This window comes from Sipha flava, unplaced genomic scaffold, assembly GCF_003268045.1.
Source record: "Sipha flava isolate LNK unplaced genomic scaffold, YSA_version1 0_pilon_pilon, whole genome shotgun sequence".
NCBI classification, from domain to species: Eukaryota; Metazoa; Arthropoda; class Insecta; order Hemiptera; family Aphididae; genus Sipha; species Sipha flava.
The window spans coordinates 893,813-915,531 of NW_020271713.1; the positions used below are offsets into that span (position 1 = coordinate 893,813).

Here is a 21,719-nt window from a genome sequence, read left to right on the forward strand (position 1 = left end):
ATCCTTTATATATTTCGACTTAAATAATAGCATTGATAAAATAATAGACTATTGTATAATCAATGATACTAGGTATTCAACACTGGCTCTTCATATTTCAAACTTGTAAAATGTGTAAATTTTAACTTAGACATCGGAGAAAATGTTCTGGTGAGGAGAGGGGGGATTACAACCCCCCCCCCCCCCCCGCGTTTGCCACTGATGTACAGTGACGCAACTATACACTTGAGGCCCTAAAGTCAAATATAAAATGGTGCCCACAAACTAAAAATTTAAATGATCTTAAAAAATCCAAGGAACACCGCTTTCACCACTCCCATAAGATAATCAAAACCAATATTTTAATTCATAATCGACAGCCGACTTCATTCGAGTTTTGACATCGGACGACAAGTCCTGTGACATGTGATTTGTAATAAACAAGTCATAATTACAATAAATTTAAATAAAAAATCTTAACTTTTGTTACTGAACGGGGCACATTATATTTTAAAATAAAAAAACCTTAAAAAACCTTTAAAGATTACTCAAATGAGGTTTTACAGCATCATACATTAATTTGAGACATGTTTTAAAAACTTCTTAATTTTGCACGAAATTGGGAAGATTAAATAAATGCTATACGCGGCTACACTGGTACAGTTTTCCCGATTTTGATAAAAATGAGTAGAGCCTAGATTTATATGCATTTATATGCATGTTTGTACTAAGTGTATGCACGTCTATGGAGGTTTGAAATGTCCACGATTCATATTACACCGAATTTAAACACCAAATTTTATATCGTATATTTCGAGGGTTATTGCATATTTGTTCATAAATGCATATAACATGCATATTTAATGGTTTTTTAATAAATCAACTATTTTAATTTACAGCAATCTCCTCGAATAGAGCACGAATTGACATGATAAGTATTAAGTTTCAAAAATATTATTTTAAAATATTTGTTTTTTTTTTAAGTGTTCTATTAGTTTTTTGGCAGTAGGTAACTTCAAATGATTTAAAATATTTATAAAATCTAAAATATTTATTTTTAGTTCTTTTTTTTTATTCTCATTTTTTAGTTTCCTAAAAGTTTAAGATTGATTTAAATGATTTGAAATATAAATCAGTGGATATTATAATTTCTTTTTTAAATAAAATAATTAGAATTTTATTTGGTATAAAAGTGTGGTTCTCAAAAAAAGAAATCACATTTTATAAAGTGTAACAAAATGCATATAATTGCATATTTAGCCACTTTTTCTTTGCATATTTGCATCATATTCGACACTTTTCAAATGCATATAAATCCGGGCTCTAACAATGAGATATCACCATTCTCCAAATTGTAGAGATAGTTGGATGAAGATCGAATTTTGTCTCAGAAAAGACATAACATTAATCCAGATTTAAATATTATTACCGATAGAGTTGTTGACGAATTGGTAAATAAAAGAAGGAAGCCAGAGTTTATCATATAGTTTATAATTAATGAAATTATATTTTTCAATAAGGAGATAGTAAAACAGATAAACATTTAATTTTGACCATTGTATATTGACTTATAAAAAAATGTTTGATGACAACACCTCCTCCCAAAAAAAAATTGTAAATATGACACTGAATATGACCAATATAAAAAGAAGTATGAGTACAAGTCGTAATCATTATACTGTTCGAGCGGATTGAAACGATCAAGATAGGTTCTTGGCTTCGGTAGATTTATAACATTTTCTGCTACATATTCTTCATCAAAACTGTCAGATAATGTTGAATACAATGACATTTTGATTATATTTAATTATATTATAATTTGTTTTATGGACAAAACCAATATTAAAAAAAAAAAAAAATAATAATAATAATAATAATAATATAAAGTATAACAATAAAATGATTACTAAAAAAAATAAGTATAATAGTATAAATATTATTGTTAGTGGTTACAAGTATAAATTATAATAAGATAAGATAGAATATTATCAGAAGTTATCAAGTCAGTAAAGTTGTATAACTCTGTTTATTGTTTATCGAACCAAAAACGGGACAACAATAAATCGGTTCGATAACACCATATTTATCGGATCGATAAAACTTACAGATCTTTAGTGTAACTGATAAAAATTTTATCGATTCGATTCCTTACTTATTGGTTCTATAATTAGTTATTGATCATTTGTGCCTAACCTGGTTTATATAGCTCATAGTATAATATAGGAGTGTGTATTATTAAAGTGTATTACATAATAATTACAAATAATTAATTACAATAAGTACATATCGTTGAATTTTCAAACGAAACGATATGTGAAATATAAAGCGATATATATTTAAACGTTTACAGGATATTAAATATATACATTCATAGGAGATTATTTTGTATTATCTCCCTAATGCGGCAGACTTATCGTCATACAATATTACATACAGTACATACAGTATGTACTATAAATACATTGGAAAAAAGTCAAATTTGACAAAACAAAAAGTTTTATTATAAATTATATTAGAAATAAAAAATAACCACTCGGTCATGGGCTGGCGTTTCTAAAAGCACAAATGCAAAGTATAAATCGAGTGAGAACTATAAATGAGACGATGAATACCTACCCATACCGCACGATGTAATATTACGATTATCATCGTACAAGTATACTAGTATACTAGTAGACGATACATAAAGATTTTCCGTTCGAGTATATTTTTAAAAACGAACGTCTTGGAACTGGACCGGGATCAGTGCGGATCATTTACCCGTAGGCGAATCGAATTACAACTTCGTGCTGACCAACGCCAGACAGAACCAGGACAAGATTAAAGCGAGGACTGGTCGTAGTCTAGAGACTCTATCTAGTATCAACGTCACAAGGACCGAAACGATTTTAAAACGTCCCATCAAAGGGGTAGATAACCAACGGGTTTTCAATCATCAGGCCTCGGACGAAGCTATGGTATTGTTTTGATGAGCGACGAAACAAAATATGGGCACAAAGCGTATTAAAAAACTGTATATGAAAATGGTAAAAAAAAAAAATTATATATATATATATATATATGTATAAACGTAATATGTAGGTGACGAATTCGAGTGGGGCCAAAGAACGTGGACGGCGTCTCGCGGGCACCGACCGACGTATTACGTGGCCGTGGACTTGCGAATGTCTTCGGACAGACAGTACTGTACGTTGATGATGTCGGTCACGTCGTCCTCGTTGCCCATGCTGGTCTTGACGCAGAACAGTATCGACCCGAGCACGGTGGTGATGATCAGGAAGATCTTGATGCCGGAGAATATGCTGAATATCTTGACCGGGTACACGTTGTACCGGGTGGACTTTTTCTTGACGATGTACTCGAACGAGTCGCCGATGGTGACCACGACGCCGTCGCCGGAGTGCACGTGGTCACCGGTCCGCGGCACCAGTGTGGACGGATCGCACGCGATCTGGTGCTGCGTGTGCTTGGTCACGTTGCACGCGCCCGACGCGTTCTGGAACCGGATGGCCACGTCGGCGATCTCGTAGCCGAGGTCCAGTCCGCGACCACCGATGACCACGCGGTTTTGGACGGTCTCAAAGTCGATGAACTCCGGGTCGGCGTACAACAGGTATCCGGGCGAGTCGGACTGCGGTGACAGGTCGATCACCCGACCCGCGAACTCCAGCCGGAAGAACAGGTTGGCCAGCACGGTGGACGTCTCGGAGGCGGACAGCACGTCCAGCTTGGGCGACCGGCACACCATGTACGTGTCGTTGCGAACCGCACAGCTAGAGCTGATGTGCCGTGACGACGTTTGCACGACCACGTGCAGCTCGGCGCTCTCCACGCACGCGAACCGGGTGCCGCGCACCGGCACCGTGGTGCCGCCGGACGCGATTCCCTTGAACTGCTGACCCTTGTCGATGGCCGGCTCGTCGTCCGTGTACGTGAACGCGTTGACCGCGCGCAGGCTGAGCACCTTGTCGAACAGCACGGACACCGGGCCCGTGGAAGACCGGCCGCCCGGCATCGGCGACGTCATGCAGAATATGTGCCGCGGGCCACGCGCTATCGTCTCGCACGACATGTTCTGCCGGCCCACGAACACGCGGACCGCGCGGCTGATGTCCAGCGACATACCCTCGATGCGCAGCTGCGTGCCGCCCCGGAGCGGGCCGCACGCCGGGCTCGATGTCGTCACCTCGGGGTAGACGAACCGGAACGTGCCGGGCGCGGTGGCCAGCCGCACCGTGTCGTACGACACCTCGACGACGCCGTCCATCGGGCTGGCCATCGCGGTCGGCGATGTTACGCACGTGATGGTCTCGTTGTCCACCGTTTTCGGGTACGCGCAGTTCCGGCCGTCCACCGTGACCGTGACCGTGCGGTGTTCCGCCAGCACGTTGTGGTTGCGCACCACGATCCGTACCGTCGTGCCGCCGTTCCACGACCCGGTCGCCGGCGTCACCGACTCGACGCCCATCGCGTGGCACCCGAGCACTCGCACCGGCACCGGGCCGGTGAGCACCGAGCTGTAGTCGCGGGACGAGCGCACCGACAGGTACTCGAACATTTCGTGGGTGCACGGGTTGTTCGACGAGCACCGGTCGTACCGGTTCACGTGGCCGTCCGGGCCGTCCCACAGGCACGTGGCGCAGTACTCGGCCACGTCCCTGCAGCCCAACGTGTCCCAGTAGAACGTCACGTAGTTGTCCGTCCGGTTGTCGAACCGCAGCAGCACGCTACGGTCGCCGAACGCCATGTAATAGAACCGGAAAGCCATGGCTCGGGTGTTCGAATGCTTCGTCGACCCGCACACGATCGCGTCCTTGGTCACCACAGCCGCGGTGGCCGCGCCCGTCTCCGGCTCGTAGCACGTCACGTTCGTCCGGTTCAGGAACGCCAGGAACCCGTACACGTCGTTGGACACGTTCACCGTGTACGCGTAGTCCATCGTGACCGTCGCCGAGTACACCGTCGGCTTGTGCACCGCGTACCGCGGACAGTTCTCGTCGTTGTACACCATCAGCCCATCGGCCTTCTGCGCCGGGTCCACGCACGTTTGCCGGCTCAGCGACCAGCTGCACGACGGCGTCTTGGTGCATTTCGTGCACTCCATGTATGCCGGGCACACGATGGTCGCGTTGTCCGTGGCCGCGCAGTCGCAGCTCGCCGCTCCGCACACCATCTGTCGGGCACACGACGCGGGGCCGTTACAATACGTGTATTGGTATGTACTGCGCGAACACCGGTTGGCGACTAGCAGTGCGCACCGATCTAACCGAGATGTACGTGCGCGTTCGGGGTATGTGTGTGTGTGACGCGCACGGGTAAAGGTCGATCCTAGAACCTTAAGGCCTCTTCCACACTGTCCGTTTCTTTAACGGCAACGGAAACGGATCGGATAAAAAAATAAAACGGAGAGATGAGAAACATAGTTGTTTATACCAGTTATTCACACTATCCGTTTCAATCAACGGACAAATAACCCACCGGTCCGTTGTAACGGACGACTCGACGGATTGCCTTGATATATTTCCGTTGTCGGAACGTTTTTAAAACGGACCGTTTATCAAGACTATATTAATAGATATAACATTTTACACTTTCCGATTCAGTGTCCGATAATTTTTATCCGGTACCCGTTTAAGTTTAGTAAAGTTTAGTTTTAATTTTCATCCGATCCGATTCCGTTGCCGTTAAAAATAACGGACTGTGTGAAAGAGGCGTTCTGTACCGAATTTTTTATCGAAAGTCGATCTTTTACTTATCGGCCACCGGTTTTATTTTACCATAATTTTTGCGTAAAATTAATTTTTAATACACCGCTTATATAGGTCGTGTGTACTAGAAAATTAGGTATAGGTAAAAAGTAGTATTGGCTTATGGCCTAATGATATAGTGCATTAACACTTCCATACAACATCGAAGTCTAATAGATATAGAAAACAAAAAAGAAATTCGTAATACAGAGTAAATAAAATTTAATTTTTGAAACTATTCGTTAACAAAATATGCTGATATCGAAAACAGTATTAATAAAGACACGATTTCACGTCAAAACGTTACGTACCACAGCGCATACGAATAAAAGTCTTGAAAAATGGTTCCAATTGCTTTCATTGTTTTTCGAACGTCTATTTTTATCCATGGTGTTGAGATTTATTTTACCTAATTACCTGAAAAGAAACAAAATGTTTAAATAATTTATAAATGTTCAGGAAATCGTTTTTGTTTTTGGTAATTTAACTAATAATCAACCATAAAAATTATTCTAAATACCTAATATACTGAAGAAACGAGGATTTGTATTGACTACAATTTAGTGCTTTTTATAAATTCAAAACTTTTTTGAAATCTGTGCGTGAAAAATAATAAAACAACCATTGTAATGGCAAATTTCAAGTACTAATAACTAGACTTTCTAAATCTTATAGTTAAAAATATAATATTGATATATGTTTACATCTATTAGCTCATAACTGGAATCTTATTGTAAGAGAAAACTCTGACATTGGTTTCTCATTTTCAAGATTTGTAAACTAAAATTTCGTATTTTTTAAAATAAAATAATTACTGATACGAGTTATTGAATATTACAAAACCTAATATCAAAATATCAACTATTCAGGAATATTGAAACCGTACGTTTTTTAAAAACTTAGTATAAAATAACTTAACATTTTATTTAAAAGGGTTGCGCTGCTATATATCGCTATAATTTTTCAATATTTTTTAAAAGTGAATAATGTCGATAAGCTCTAGTTACATGAAGTATTCATTTGACATATAGCTTATAATAAAGTACATAAAATTTGTATTTTTATATCACCCAGGCAGTGGCGTATTTATATACAATGTGCTTACAGCGGCAAATTTTAAGAATGTATTTTGTTATTAATTATCAGTGTTAGGAATAGATAATGCAAAATTTATCTAGATAAAGATGAAAGATAATATGTCTAAATTCATCTAGATAAAGATAAAAGATAATTTCATTTTATCTAGATAAAAAAAAGATATTTTCAATAAATATTATTTTTTGGTCAATATTTCATATTCTAATAATATCGATGAAGACTCAATTATAATCAGGGGCGTATTTAGGAATGTCTTATGGGGGGAGGGGGGCACAAACAAAAAGTTCAAAGTATACATAGTTCTAATTTTTCCATCTCAAAAAACTGTCATTATTCATAACCAAATAATCAAAATACAAGTGTTTGATAGAAATATAAACTTTTATTACACAAATTTACAATAAAACATATTTTTAAATAAAATTTTTGTAATTACAATAACTGAAGACGTCTGGGGTGTTTATTAACATATGCATCAACTACTTCTTCAGGATTTATAATTATTTCAGGGTGTATATTAAGGTGTATTCAGAGTGTATATAATGCTAATCCGTTTAATCGATGGTATCATATTATCATGATATATTGATATTCCAGTATTTCACCGTGTGCCCGTTCGTGAAAAATAAGAGGGCCTACAATAATAAATAAAGTATAAAATACGGTGAATGGGGGGGGGGGGCACCGGCCCCATAGGCCCAATCCTTAAATACGTCTCTGGTTATAATCATTACTATCAATAGGTACCTAGGTGTTTAATGTTTATTGTAGTAATGGAGTGTACCATTAAGCATTATTTATAAATATTGTGCAATATTTAATGACAGTTAATCATTAAAATGTTAAAAAAAAAAAAAAAAAAATGAAAATTACTTTGTACGTATCAGGATGAAAATAAAATACATAAAAAAATATTTTAAGTTAACAATATTGTTTTCCATATAATATTAATTTGATAATTTTCATTATTTACGTGTGTATACTAAAATCAAATACCTACTATATTTGGAACTTCCATGGAAAAATAAGAAATTAAATTTAAAAATACCAAAAATATTTTCCCGACATGAAAATACAAATAAAATGACATATCAAGAAATAATAATTACTTATTAATAATACACGAATTATGATTATGAATACAAAATCTATATGTAAAAAGAAAGTCAGGTTATTTACAGAATTTATAATTCAAGAACGGCTGGACCGATTTCGATGATCTCTGATTTTTTGGATTCATCTCCGTAAAATAATAAAAATAACTCTAATCTTGACAAGAATACAGAAAATTATCTAGAAAAGGAAAATTTTATCTTGGATAAGTAATTAGATAACTTAGCGTTATTTATCTAGATAAGATAAAAGATGACAAAAAATCTATCTAGATAATTTATCTAGATAAGTCCCAACACGTTATACTTTGATAATAGTATCATTTTTAAATTGTTTTAAATATAGTAAATATTCCCGTTTTGTATTGAATATTGAAAAATACAAATATGACTGAATATAACATGCTTATGAATGGTATACTAACTTGGAATTTATTTAATTACTTTAATTTACTTACTAATCGGAGTACTGTATTGATTATATTATTATAATGGTCCGGACAGTATCGATTAAGAATTAAAACACTGAAATGAATTAAGAATATAATATATTATTGACAGACTAAAAATGTTATTCGACTAATTAATTACTATGGTTGTGCTTTGAAAAATATCATAATCTAACGTCAGAACTGACCTAATAATAATATACTTTTAACTATAATATCAATTTCAATGTTAGTTAAGATCTATTGATTTCCCAACTAAACACTTTTTTGTTTTATTAAGAAAATATTACCATCTATATATGTTACGGGTAATGTTAACATTTGGCTAATGTGTAGTTTTTGAACAATTTAAAAAAAAAAAATTAAATATAGTAAGACACAATAAATAATTAGTTATTATAGATTATTTTTAGTATATTAACAGACAGTGTAAATAAACAAATATGCACCCTAATGAGCAGTCGTTTTATTTTAAATGCTTATATGATGCTATTAATATCTAAATTCTAAATAAATAGCGATTTCGAATGACGACTGACAATGTTAATAATTTATTATCTATGGACTAAATTAGTATATACCTATCATAATAACTAATATCCAATAGAATGGATAGAGTATTATAATTATATTTCTATCATTTTTTAAGTTTTAACATTATATCTTTGAAGCACTCCCTTTTCAACAAGCGCCCTGAGCGAGGACCAGGTCGCCCATCCCTAAAACAGGCCCTGCAAATATAACACATAATGATGAGATTTATTGCCACTTTTCTATTCATTGATTGTATTTAAATAGTTTTCATTTGTTAAATAAAATGAATTATCTACTCGTTTTTCAAAGAACAATTTTTCAAATAAACGGTAAAATTCTGTTTTTTGTTTCTATTTCAATTAAATAAAAAAAAATTAAAACACAATATCGTTCTCATGAGTATCACATGCGAAAACAGACTAACTTAAGATCGGCATCGTATATTGTATTCATATAGTATATAAAGTTATAAAAAAAAAAAAACATTGTCCAATTAAGATACTATACCTACATAAAATACTTGACCCATTTATTTTTCAATTTATCGTTAAGATAAATTATTGGCTAAGATAAGATTATTTTACTCTGACAGTTTGACGCTTTATTAATGTGATACTATAGTAGATAGAATTCTAACAAAAACTCTTGTTTAAATTTTTTACCGTCGTCCGAAAATAGTTGATATTTCATATTTATACTCGAACAATTACACATTAGCAAAGATGCATGGATAATATCGAAATTAACCGATTGATGTCGGACATTAGCTAAATGTTAACATTATACGTAACATGAACACATCAATACATTAAGTAAGCTTTTAACACAAAATTAATATTTACTAGGCTTGAATAACATGAACAAAGAAACACCACTTGAAAAACGAGTATTTTTCTATTTTTGTTATATTCGTGCAGTTTAAAAATTGCTGCTATTTTTCGATTAATAATTAATAAAAATTGATCTATAAAAGCCGAGATTTAATTGGTTTAGTATTTTATTTCTACTTAAAAAAAATACTACAGACATGTATATATATATGTATATAATTATTCATCAAAATCTGAATTATAATTACATCAATTTGGTTGTAATTGCGTAAATGTGTAACTACATGATAGCGATTATCTAATTTTAAATGTGAAAACTTATCGTTAATGACTAATAATAAAATAACTATTTGATTCGTGTACATTTTATGCTAAAACTGTCAACAACTATGACGTTCGTCTATAGCTATTGTTTGAACAACGATTATGTCAACTCATAGGTTTTGAACTCTACAACCTTTAACATCGTCAAAGAATCTTAAAAATTATTATATGTTAAATAATTATTACTATTGTAATTATTGTTAGTTCTAATTATTTTATGCATAAATAAAATCTGTTTGCGGCGTTACAAAGTTGGATGTAAAACAATGAACTTAAGTGAAATATAATTAATGAAAAAACACCATAAATTCTATCGTACGGCCAAGGTCGTAATTCGTAACGCATAGAATGGGTTTTTCTGGTGGATTTTTGGTAAAAATCAACAACTTACTTTTAAAGCGGAAAGTTTTTGCTATGGCGGTTTTCCATTAATGCATTTAATGATTCTCCGTGACGTGCTGTCAGTACACGGATTGCGATGAACAAAAAAAAAAAAAAATGAACGCGATCAATCGATTTAAGGGCTTCATTGGAATGTGAATTGATATTCAGACGTTATAAGACTTTCGGAACAGTTCGAAAGTCGTGCATTACTTACGCACGTTAACGTATTCGCTACGGTACAATAAATGGACGAGTTAGAATTTTTATCAGTTTACCACATATTCGTCCGACACAATGTAGGGTATTTAAAAAGTAACCGTGAGACGAGTGAAGCGCTTTAGTTACGAGTCGGTAATCATGCTAACGAAAAAAACGGGGTAAAAAATAGTGAAAACTGTTTGTTCATTCGGTGAGGGATGACGATCGGATCGACTGTTCCCGGCAGGACCGGAATGCGTTTCGAACTCTCTAGGATCCGCGGACACGAGCACGTGCATGCCGCGCGCGCGAACAGCGGTGTGGGCGCAGTCAAACACGAGCAAACGGAATTTCGGCCGAAAAAACCATCGCGACGGCGAGGGGACGTTGAACGTGTCGATTTTATTTGCAACATTATCACGTTTTCACGGCCGCGGCGGTTCGTCAACGAACCACCGTCCGTCTCCTTGTCCGTGCCGCTTACCTTGGTTTCGTTTCGGTTGTTGCACACCAACGGCGGTTTCCGGAGAACGGGTTGCCGGACGTACGACGCCCTGTGAACCGAATTTGCGATGGGTCCGGTCACGATGTATGGTAATGGTAGTGCGAACACCCTTTATGAGCACGTCACCGGCACCGCGGTTCTGGTACCTGTAATAATAACAACAATAATAATACTTATGTGCTACGGATTATTATTAGTCCGTTCGCAAATGTCTCGCTTGCAGACCAACGACTACAGAACGATCCGACGGAGTATGCCAGCTGTTACGCTTTCCCTCACCGACCTGCACGTTCCATCGCGCATTTAATTCATTTTTTATCGTCGTAATGGCTCGCTGATAGACTCGTGATATTATCATTATACATTATTATGCTCAGTATACAATTATGGCGTGGTAATAGCCCCGTGTCCCCTCCCACGTCGATGATTATAAATCGGTAAACGTTCAATAACGAAATGCGTGCGTCGGTGATGTACAAAATACTGTCGCCGTACGTTCGTCAACATCTGAACACTTAAATGTTTAAACATTCAAATATGCTTATGTATCGTATGACACGGCGTTCGTAGTAACCGTGACCGCGTTTGCGTTACGCGATAATATTCGACCGTTTCACACGGAAAGAAAAACACGTCTGAACGTAATCGGTGAATGAGCAAATTAGAATACCAAAAGGGGTGAGATTTTTTGGTTGATGAGACTCCACGGTCGAGGGTGATACGGGTGAGTGGTGTTGATGTCTCTAGCAGCTGCTTAGGTTTAAAGCTGGAGGCGGACGCGTTGGTTCGCGTGACTAGAGCGGGTCCGCAGGTTGTGGATAGCGGTATGGCTAACTAATGGTGTTGCTCTATTGTATTTTTAAACTTGAAACCGATGTACCAATAATTGGTTCGGCAATTAGCTATGAGTAATTGTTGCACTCGAAAAAACCATTCTGTGTGAAAGAGATTGGGTGGATCAATTTATATATTTGAATATAGTTGAATCTTAATGAGGTAATTTGAATTTTAAATGTTCAACTAACCTTAGTAAGAAATTTCGCAAAAATACCATTAATTTTTCAAATTCATATAAACAGTACAAATTTCATTGAAATAATTTAAAACTATGAAATATCTTAAGTCAAAAATAAATGATATATATATCGTGTACCTAATTTAATTGAATATAAAAATTCATCAAAATTTTATTTTGTAATGCTAATAAATCATTTTTGCAACTTTTGAGTAATTTTTTTCTAGTTACAAAGAAATTTATATGAAAAATTATGTATCTAATTTTCAAGCCTAAAATAAAAATATTTAAATTTATGCATTTTTTACTACAAAAATGTACCTAGCAGATTTTCATGACTAATAATTTTGTTAAAATTGTTTATTCAAATACTCCACTATTAAGAAAGCTCTTGAGAAATTCGTAAAATGACCTCTTAACCACCACAAAAAACAATCTAGAATCTATTTCCTATCTTTTACTTCTTATTTTGTGATAATCGGAGTTATTATCAGTGGCGTATTTGAGGGGAGTGATGGGGGCAATCGCCTCCCCCCCGAGAATTTTTAGACTAAGACAATTTTTATATAAGTAATGGGTATTTTATTAAGAAACAAAAATTATGATTTATTTTATAGTATTACTACATTTGAAAACGTTTCAAATTTTACACTAATTTAAATAACGCAAAACGCTAAATTTTTCATAACCTTTTAATTGTCAATAACGGTAAACGGAAAATTTTTTAAACGTTTAAATTTGTTTAAACGTTTAAACGCTTAATTGAATAACGTTTGAATTATTCATAGCGTTAAACACTCAATTGCTTATAACGTTTATATGTCTCATAAAGATAAATAATATATATTATTTTGATTGAAGACCCAGTCCATACTTAGTGAAAAATTAAATAAAACACAAATGAAACTTTCAAAACACAGATAGATGTTAAAAAAGAACTACACAGAAGACCATTCTAAGTGGCATTAGATTAAAAAAAAAAAAAACCACAAATATTAATTATTCACCTGATATAAATATTACCAAGAATTTTACTTGTAAATTTTGAGCCTGTATTAAAAAAAAAAAATTTTGAGTCCCCCCCCCCCCCCTGGAATTAAGTCTAAATACGCCCCTGGTTATTATTCCGGTCAAAATTGTGAAAAAAGATGCATCAATAAAAAAAAAAAACAAACCCTCACACATAAACAATAAAACTATCTTTTCACTCAGAATCTAAACTTTATAAATCGATATAATGTTTGCTATATTCATGTACGTCGCAAGTTTTAGTTTACTTTAATAACTTAATAATAACCAACCAAAAGTAAATACATTATTAGTAAAACTTTTCGTAGTTAGTATTAACTACCAGCCCCAATTTTTTAATGAACCCCGACACAAATTGTGTAATCCGAAACTGGAAGTGTGCACTACAGATTCGAGAAGTGTATACTCACTAAATATTAATAAATAAAACTATATAAATGTTTTTCAGGATTCCAGGTTTAAGCAAGATAGTTGACGAGGACTTAAATATACCTAAAAAATTTTAATTTAATATCCCAAATTAAAATAAATTATTTATAAATTGTTTTCAGATTTTTACCAGACAAAAGTATATTTTCAGTTTAAAAAATAATAACAGATTGAAAGGTACCTAATTATTATGTGCAATTTGACTAATCAAAAAGAATTATTACTAAAAATGATTATTGACATTGTACTAAAAATTATAATCATATGGAAGATGTAGAGAAGGGGGTTCTGTATCATATATATATATCATATGTGTGTATATATCATTGTACATTAAAAAATGTGAAGTACGAATTTTTATGGAAAATAAGGGCTGCTAACTAACCAATTTTTTTCTACGTCCGTAGCAATGCGAATATTCTATGCACATAGTTGTTTTCTCGTTATTCCAGCCGAAGTAGTGTAACATGAGAGTATCATGTTTACAATATTGATAATATTGTCGAATGATAAAAGCATAGGTAGGCCTATATAATAATAATAAGTATAAATCTATAACCCTTGGCCCAGCAAATTAATGACTATTTATGATACTTCAGACGTGGGAAATATTGTGTAATTATAAAAAAAAAAAAATTCGATAAATACGATAAAAAAAACTATACGTTAATTTTTTCCTTTAGCTTTGATTGTTTCTAGACAAATATTACATATAATTTTTTTTTTTAATATCAATGATCGACATTCTCGTTTATTCGATGTATGTCTTTTGAAAATAAAATTTTGCACAATTTCAACATTCGATTTGGTGAGGCGTGTTGTCTGCCTATAACCGTACAAGGTGGATACCTTCTGCTACATAGGAGTGAAATCACTAGTGAAACGAAACCGCGGTAATTTTCGGTCAATTTTTTTGGTAGAACTTTCGGCAAGGTCGCGGCAACAAAACATGTAACATTGCATATTTTCTCATTTAAGGTGTATACACCTGTGACATCCCTACGGCATCAATATGGGACCGAGTCAGATTAATAACAATTATATTTTTTACTACTCTTATTGATGTATTATTTTTTGGATGTGAATCATTTAATGCAGCGAGTCAAACCAGCTGTTGCCTATACGTAATAGTTTCAATTTTTTATATCTGTCAGGTGTCTCGCGACGGCTAAGTTTTCTTCTTTTCTGAGAACGCCAGAATCGTAACTTTTATTTTTAGTTTCATGTTCTAAAACGGAATTTTCTTTTTCTTCAAATTTCACAATACCCTTGGGCCTTGGTGATATGATTACTAATGCGCCTCCACATAGTTCGACACTGCAGTAATTATGCTACAACATGTGTTCGGGTCTTGACCCACGAACGCTCACCTACAACAATTGACTATATAATTATTAGAGCCATTCGCGAGCCGTTTCAGTGTACCAGTCGGCCGACGGTCGCTCTTTTACCGATTTATAAAACGCCAGCACCAATAAGCAGACTAGTCGTACTACAATGACGTCGTAGTCGTTAGGAAATTTGGTGACGTCCGGATTTTCCACACCTTTAAACGAGCCCCATCGAGTCCAGCCTACTAGATCGAGTCAAACTAGACCATCCGACGCACGATTTTATTAAACGTAAACGTTGCACCATTGGCGTACTTACGGGAGGGATTCGGGTTCTACCCCCCTTCCAGGGCCAAAAAAAAAAACGTTATAAAGTGATATTTTAAATATTTATTGTTATGCTCTAAGCTAAGAGTAAAAACACAATTTATGGTCGTGTTATCGTTATGTTCACTAAAAAATTCATGTTTATATAAATATAATTTATTGATATTTATTTATATTGTTAGTATATTTATACAAACTTCTAAGAAAGATTGTATAAATATAGCTAAGAAAGAATGATTCTTTCTAAGAAAGATATATGAAATAATATTTATAAGAAATTAATGTTGTACGTCTTAAAATTATCTTACGAAATAAGTGATACATTTAGGGGGGGGATTATAACCCGTTCATCGTCCCTTTACGGCTACGCCACTGCCTTTAAGTATTCGGCTATTAAAAAAAGAGCCGTAGTTATAAATAGGTAGTTTTTGGAATGCATTATTTTTTTTTGAACCCCCCCCCCCCATCCCATAGTAAATTTGAATGTACGACACTGGTTGCAATACTTAACGACAGTAAAAGAAAATTAAAGCGAACACAGTAACATTTACGAGAGTAAAATTACTCGTGCTAAAAATTAGAAGAACGTAAAAAAAAAAAACGATAAACGTTTATGATCGAGCAGCTGACGAAACACTCGGACCTCAGTGATCGTCGTCGCTGCTGCGGTACCCGTAACAATTATCGTGTTCCGATCGATAAACAAATAACAACACGTTCAATAACTGTATAGACGTATTTTACTTGGTGCAAACAATCGGTCGGTGAAATACGTTCGGCGAATAACATTGTACGCGGCCGACGCACTCGAAATCGGGCGAGAAACTAATTTTTACATCATGCAAATTACGTGTCACGTGCGCGTAGATAATAACCGCGGCGTTTCGGTGCGTTTCGAAGTCGCACGGACGCGGCGGTCACGTCAGGTTGTTGTATTTGGGCGCGGGCACGGCCGCCGCCGCTTTGAACTCGACCACCACGTTGCGGGCGGCCTCGGTGTTGGCGGAACGTTTCTTGGTGCGCGCGTAGTAGAACGCGAGGGCACCGAACAGTGCGAACGCGGCGACGACCTTGGCGGCGGTGGAATCAACGAACCAGAAGTAACCGGACGGGTCGGGTCCCGGGCACAATTCCAAGATCGATCCGGCGGCCGTGACGCGGAACCCGATGTGGTCGGGATCGGACGGGTTCCACTGGCTGATGGCCGGGCTCCGGCACACCATGCGCGTGTCGTCCTCGACCGTGCATTCCGAGTAAACCTTGGACTCGCCGAAAACGTAGTAGATCTCGGCCGTCTCGACGCACGACAGGTGACGGCCGTGCACCACGAACGAGTCGCAGCCGTCCAATATGGCCCGGTAGATGCGGTACCGCTGGCCCACGTTCACAGTCGGCACGTCGTCCGTGTACGCGAATGTCGAGCTGACCACGTGCTCGCTGAGCGACTTGTCGAACAGCACCATCACCGGGCCCGTCGTGGCCACGGGCGACGGCGCGGTCACGCAGCGTATGCTCTGGTCGTCGCAGTCGACGGTGCGGCACTCGACCGCGGCCGGGCCCACCGTGACCCGGACCACCGTGCTGGTGTTCAGCGACCGGCCGCCGATGCGCAGCAACGTTCCGCCCTTCAGCGGCCCGCACACCGGGCTCACGGTGCGCACCTCCGGGTATACGAACCGGAACCTGAACGTGGACACCACGACGTCGTGGGCTCCGTAGCGAACGATCACCGGGCCGTCGGACGGCCCTGGCTCGGTGGCCAGCGACACGGTGCACGCCAACGTGCGCTCGTCCACGGTGCTGGGCGCGGTGCACGCGCGACCCGCCACCGTCACCGTCATGGCCCTCCGGTCGGCCAGGATCGCGTGGCCGCCGACGGTGATGCGCACCGGCGTGCCGCTGTTCCACCGGGCCGACGGCGGGTCCACGGCCTCGATCGCCAACTCCGGGCACTGGAGCCGCGTGTCCACGTCCCTGCGCACCGCCGTCACCGAGTAGTCGTGTGTCGAGCGCCGCTCGTGGAACACGAACGGGCCCGAGCACGTGTTGTTGGCCGCGCACCGTGCGTAGAAGTCCGTGTAGCCCGGCCCGTCCCACGAGCACGACACGCAGTACGAGCGGTCGGCGCCCGGGCAGTACTCGTCCAGCAGCACGTAGCTGTCGGCCACGCGGTCCACGCGCAGCACCGCGCTGTCGAAAGTCACGTAGTTGAACAGCACCCGCGGTTCCGGCGGCGGCCGGTCGCCCGCCGACCACTTGTGCACGGTGCCGCACACGATAGTGTCGTCGACCACCGTGCCGTGCAACGGCACCCCGTCCAGCCAGCATATCGGCCGACTCCGGTTGAGGAACACCAGGAAACCGTGCAGGTCGTTGTTCACCCTCACCTGGAACGAGTACGCCTCGGACACCGACGCCGAGTCCCGCCACGACACGTTCGCGATCACCACGTACTGCGGACAATTCTCCTCGATGTGCACGATCAGGTTGCCGGTTATGTCGGTCGATTGCATGCACGTCTGCGTTTCCAGCGACCAGCTGCACGTGGACTCCTGCGTGCATTTACTGCACCCCGTGAACCCCGCGCAGTCCTCCGACACGGTGTCCGTCGTACCCTGCGAACGGCATCTGGTCGCCGATCCGAACACCTGAAACACGTCGAAAGGGTCCTGTTTATCCGCACGCGTCTGCAACCCGAGCACTTCCCGGTGTCGCTATTTTCCTCCGGTCCCACCGTTGCACTTGGATTTCGAACAGTTTCTGCGATTAAACTATTTCGAAACCGCTAAGAACATGTATACCCGTGAGATATTATTACTCGTCGTTAAACACGACGTACACAAAACACTGCACCGTTCATTTCTGATTTTTTTTTTTTTTTTTTTATCACGTTACTGCTTATTATCAATTTATCAATTACTAAGGCCCGGATTTATATGTAAATACAAAATGTTTACCGCGACTTGATAAATTCATTTAGGTAAGTAATAAATTCATTTCAAGCGATTTCAAACGAAGTTAACTGTATTTTATTTTATATATTTTTAAATATTTTACCATGTTTATCGATATTTCTATTTTTTTTTTTTTAAATATTTTGACCGTTTGTCCATTTACGATTTATCAATAATTCGATACAGGTAATTTTCAATGTTTCCAAAAGTACGTAAACAAAATAATACCTATTATTAAATTTAATCTACGGTCGATATATGTTCGATACTTCGATGTTTCAATACGTTCGATAAGAAATATAACTTTAGTTCAAAGTTTAAGACTCGTAGAAGAAGCTGTAAAATGCATAGAACAAGTTCAAAGACCATTGGGAATTGCAATAAAAGAAAAAATGTACCGTGTATTAAACAAAAATCCTGGTTTAAACTGCCTAAAATTAATTAGACAAATAATTTGCGGAATGAATGAGGTTATATTGCAGAATGAGCTCACTCCTTAGGATATTGGAAATATGAAATTTGCTTTGCCAATTACCTCAGTTGAAGTCGAGCGCTTCTTATTCGGTACAAATTTGCGTTACGACCAAACCGTAGATCATTTAACTTTGACAATTTGAGCATGTGTATGGTATCTCATTGCTATCAAAATCAAGATGAATAACGTTCAATTTCATAATATTTTCAACTTGAGTGTCATGATTTTTTTTATTTTTATTTTTTTGTCATTTATGAAGCGATTTTAATTTTTTATATTCTATTTTTTATTTTGCTATCACATATAAAGCGATTTGTTATTAATATATATCTACATATTTTGGGTTTTTTTAATACATATAAATCCGAGCCATATTAATTATACTTATGTACCGTTCTTATTCGTAGAAATGCAATGGCGTAAAACATGAAATTAAATCAGTATAAATTATAATTGAGTGGGAATAAATATTTTTGTCAAAATTTTCTAAATTAATTGTTTTCGAAAGAACTGATTTTTTCTTTCGGTTTCATTTGTGTAAAATAAAAAAAAAATAAAAATACGAATTCGTTTTTAAACAACAAACTCTACTTATTCTAAATAAGAGAAAATATTGATGGGAATGTGTTATTGTGAGACAAACATTAGAAACATTAGGATCGTACGTACCAGTGCTATGGCGAATATTATTCCATTGGTATAGAGAAGACGGCGGCGATTCCGTATATTTTGTGTTTGAAATTTGCAGCCGCCCATGACGTTTGAATTTTATGATCCTCTATAATTATAAAATCACATAAAGTATACACGTAAATTTCGTTCAGTGCATATATCTGCACAAAATTTACTGTACATGGGAAATAAAAAATTAACTACTAGTTTCATCGAAAATGTATATGTAAATTGTTAATAATCTATAAACAGTACTAAATTCAAAACAGGCTTAAATTGATACAACCACTTGATTATTTTTTTTATGAACAGTTAAATTCGATTTCCATATTTTACTGTTAAATCGTTTGAAATTAAACTACGTGTTTATATTTAAGTGTATAACATGAACTACACTAAAATTCACTTGAGATGTTTTTTTATTATGTAGGTACTTATTTAAAAAAATCAATTTTCCGCTTTTCCCTTCTCGGGTTCAAGTTCTTATTGTTCAACTACAACAAAAATACGTACTAAGAAATTGTCGTGCCGCGTGCCGTACTATGCCCAAGAATATATATTTTTTATTCGTGACAAAATGATTGTCAAACTGATAATTTTCACTGAGTTTGCAGTTGATACACATTAATGAATATTGTTGTAAAATGTTCGACATAGTTTTGATACGTGTCATTTGTGTAATTGTACTCTTTTAATTGAAAATCGAAATCAATATCATTATTCAATGCAAAAGGTTTCGATGTTACATATCTGCATAAGTGTTGGCGCCATTAGCGAAAATCGTTGGCTAGGCGAATTACGTTAACACCGAATATCACGTCAGATTACGATTGAAAATAACTGTTCACAACCGTATGTTATGTCTACAATGTTTTAATATTTTTTAAGTTATAATCGTATATTTCCACGAAAATTAATCTAAAAAATAAAAACCAAGTTGCATTTACACGGAAATCAATAGAACTTCCACTGCCACCCTGTTAGACGCAAATGTGTAATTTATAATATAGTAAAACCTTGATTATCCGAACTAATTGGGACCATGCAGAGTTCGGATAGGCGAAAGTTCGAATAATAGAAATTAAAAAAAATATTACTACAACGAACAAAAAATTAATATTACATATGATTGACTTATTATACTTATTATTACACATTACATATTATGTTATTAATTATTACAAATATTAGAATATTATTAAATGTTATAGATTTATTATAATGTATTTTATTTTATTTTTTTTGGCAAACTGATCATTTTTTGCTGCGAATTGCTGCTACGCGATTTTGCGCAACTAAATTTAGCAAATGTTTTAATAGAAATAATTGTGCTGGACAATATTTATCTTATATCTCTAACTACTCAAGACCAGTCTCAAACACAGCAAATGCCTCCATAGGTGATTGTCCGTGTGTATAAGAATAAATAATAAATAAATAATTTAATTAATTAATTTTCTTTTTTTTTTTAATTTCGTTGCAACCGCTGTCGTCAATTTTTTTGTTCTCACATTGATTTTTAAAAGAAGAAACCGTTAACGATTTCAAACGATATATTACGCATTGATGTTCGGATACATGAATTGAAACGAAATAACTTTCGGATAATAGAGGTTCTACTGTATATTATTTTAACATCAATTGTGCTGCAAAGCAAACAAAAAATGACAATAAGTATATTAAATTAATTTATTTACCTTATCTGATAAGACGTCACGTTTGATTATTCGACAATTTACGATCCATGCAAGGTATGACTTGTCTTGATCAACGACCAACCGTAAAAACTTGATGACAAAACGTGTTTTCTGATAGTGTATAATGTAAATTATCATTAGTAAATTGAGAGTGGATAAATAAACGCCAAGAAATTTAAAAATTCATTTATCGAGATTATAGTCAAATAACATGTAAATATTAAAAATTACTGTTATTCATACATATGGGCTTATGATATTACACTAAATCTGTGAGTAATATTTTTTCAAATAACTGCGGGTCATAATCAAATTTTTGACTTATCTTCTGAGCGTATAATTATATAATATACATAATTATATTTTTAGACATCAATAATGACAATATAATAACACTACGTTCTGCAATATCGAATGTTATGAACATTTGACTAATAGATAAATAATATTTCATTGATAGCAAATTATATTTTATATTTTTTATACTTTTAAACTTCAAAACATACATTAACACTGATATTGCATCGTTCACTTCAGTTTATCAGCTTATTTCAGCAACTGTTATTTTGTTGCTGTTGTACACGCCGATCAAGTCGTACGTACAGACACAGATACATAACTTGAATTAAG

The 21,719-nt window shown here is 36.6% G+C and overlaps 1 protein-coding gene across 1 annotated transcript; it reads right to left on the reverse strand.

Annotated features, from left to right (window-relative positions):
- Positions 1-1,925: 1,925 nt before the first annotated feature.
- On the reverse strand, positions 1,926-21,360 carry LOC112693811. Its single transcript, XM_025569041.1, has 6 exons — positions 21,090-21,360; positions 19,390-19,498; positions 16,213-17,939; positions 11,140-11,306; positions 6,038-6,141; positions 1,926-5,152 (listed from the first exon to the last, which is right to left on the reverse strand). The coding sequence occupies exons 2-6, from the start codon at positions 19,474-19,476 to the stop codon at positions 3,122-3,124; spliced, it is 4,116 nt and encodes a 1,371-aa protein (XP_025424826.1). The 5' UTR covers positions 19,477-19,498; positions 21,090-21,360; the 3' UTR covers positions 1,926-3,121.
- Positions 21,361-21,719: the final 359 nt, after the last annotated feature.